Here is a 1,637-nt window from a genome sequence, read left to right as displayed (position 1 = left end):
GGTCCAGCAGACTGCTGCTCGTGGGGAGGCTGCCACTAGTGGCGTCGGAGCCGCTGGCCGTCTTGCAGACCTGCACGGCGCCCTCCGCGGCGGCGGCAGCAGCCGGCCACCACGTGGTGCCCGGCGTCGCCTCCACAGCGCCGCCGCTCAGTTCACACTGCGCACGGCTCGACGTCCTCCGCGCGTTCCCCACCGACCCCAACCAGCGACATTTGCATGGAGAGAAGCGAGGGACCCGGGTCACAAAAGTCGCCCACACACACACACGCTCGGATTCAACGCCACGCCCGGCTGCGTCGCACGCGTCAAGCACAACTAATACCGTAGAGAGCCTCAACTCCACGTGCACCACTGGCCCCCACAACCTTTTTTTCCCCCTTCCTTGTCTTCCTTTCGTTTCTACCACACGTGAAACAAACAGGATAGCGGCACAAGACACAAAGAGAGGTAGAGGGAGGGAGGGAGGGATGGGCAACCAGAGGCCGCGGAGAAGCCGCGTGCAGGAGGACGCACGGGGAGAGGCACGCGTGGCGTAAGAAAGTTACTTACCACCTCCCGCACGAAAGAGAAAGAGAAAGAGAAAAACGGTGGAGGGGTCGGGCACCGCCCGCAAAGGACGGCTCCGTCCCTGCCCGTCGCTGCCCGCCGTCGCCACTCGTGCCGTAGGGAAGCCCCGCTCCCTCGTTTGCCCCCCGCAGCCGCTCTCGAGCCTCGTGCCCGCCACACGTGCAGCACCGCCGCTGCGGCGGCCCTACTCCTCCGCGCGGCGGCGCCCCACGTCGGGGGTCTGCGGCTGCAGGCACGCCATCGCCCCGCTCAGGTGCCCCTCAATGGCGGAAAACGGGTCCGCCACAAACGCGGGAGCCTGCAGCACCTGGTCAAACAGCGCGAGCTCCGCCTTGGCCGTCGCCATCCTCGCCTCCGCTGCCGTCTTTCGGCTCGGGTGCTGCTCACCGGCCACAAGCTTCGCCGCGAGCTGACGGCGCTGCTCCTCCTTCCGCCCGCCGCCGCCACCGGGCGCCTTCCTCCCCGTGCCGCCAGCAAACCGGCGTGCCGCGCGCCGCTCGTCGTGCACGATCGTCGTCGTCGTCCTTCCCGCTCCCCCGAGTTGGCCACCACGTGCCCCTCCGCGCGCCCCCCTGCCGGTGCCGCTCGCGCCTGCTTTTGCGCTCAACCGCTGCCCCTTCTTCGTCGCCTTCCGCCGCAGCCGAGACTCCCGCCGCCGCGTCTCCCTCACGGCTTCGACAGGCGAGGCCCGCGCCCCTGCGGTCCCGTCGGCGCCCCCAACACTACGCCCGCGAGGCCCGCCGTGCCTCGCAGCGCCATCCGCGTGCGGCTGCCCCGCGGGAGAGGCGGGGACGGCCGCCGCCCGTTCCACCAACCGGCGCTGCACGCGGCTGGAACTCTTCACCATTCAACGCGGCAGACGCTTGCCTGGGCGCGCCAAACGCATGCATGCACGCGCCGGTGCGTGTGTTGGGCGGAGCCGAAGAGAAGAAGCAGAAGCCACACAAAGGCAGAATGCAAGCAAAAAAAAAAGGGCAACGCCCCCCGGCCGCCGGCCACCGGCAGCGGCGCCTCTCCGCCTCGCCTCCGGGGGCGGGGCGTGGAGGTGCACCTGCCGAGCAGGGAGCGGC

At 69.9% G+C, this 1,637-nt stretch overlaps 1 protein-coding gene across 1 annotated transcript, besides 2 other annotated features; it reads right to left on the bottom strand.

The window, feature by feature from the left end:
- Positions 1 to 450: 450 nt before the first annotated feature.
- Positions 451 to 471: a microsatellite.
- A 280-nt stretch (positions 472 to 751) lies between these two features.
- On the bottom strand, positions 752 to 1,414 carry Tco025E_08193 (uncharacterized protein; the record flags this gene model as incomplete). Its single annotated transcript, XM_029375048.1, has 1 exon — positions 752 to 1,414. The coding sequence occupies one exon, from the start codon at positions 1,412 to 1,414 to the stop codon at positions 752 to 754; it is 663 nt and encodes a 220-aa protein (XP_029224861.1).
- Positions 1,415 to 1,545: 131 nt separating this feature from the next.
- Positions 1,546 to 1,597: a microsatellite.
- Positions 1,598 to 1,637: the final 40 nt, after the last annotated feature.

This window comes from Trypanosoma conorhini (assembly GCF_003719485.1).
Source record: "Trypanosoma conorhini strain 025E chromosome Unknown Tco_14.4_contig_00719, whole genome shotgun sequence".
In the NCBI taxonomy this organism is placed as follows: Eukaryota; Euglenozoa; class Kinetoplastea; order Trypanosomatida; family Trypanosomatidae; genus Trypanosoma; species Trypanosoma conorhini.
Note: the sequence above shows the minus strand (reverse complement) of the source record. Positions and strands in the feature narration are given on the sequence as shown.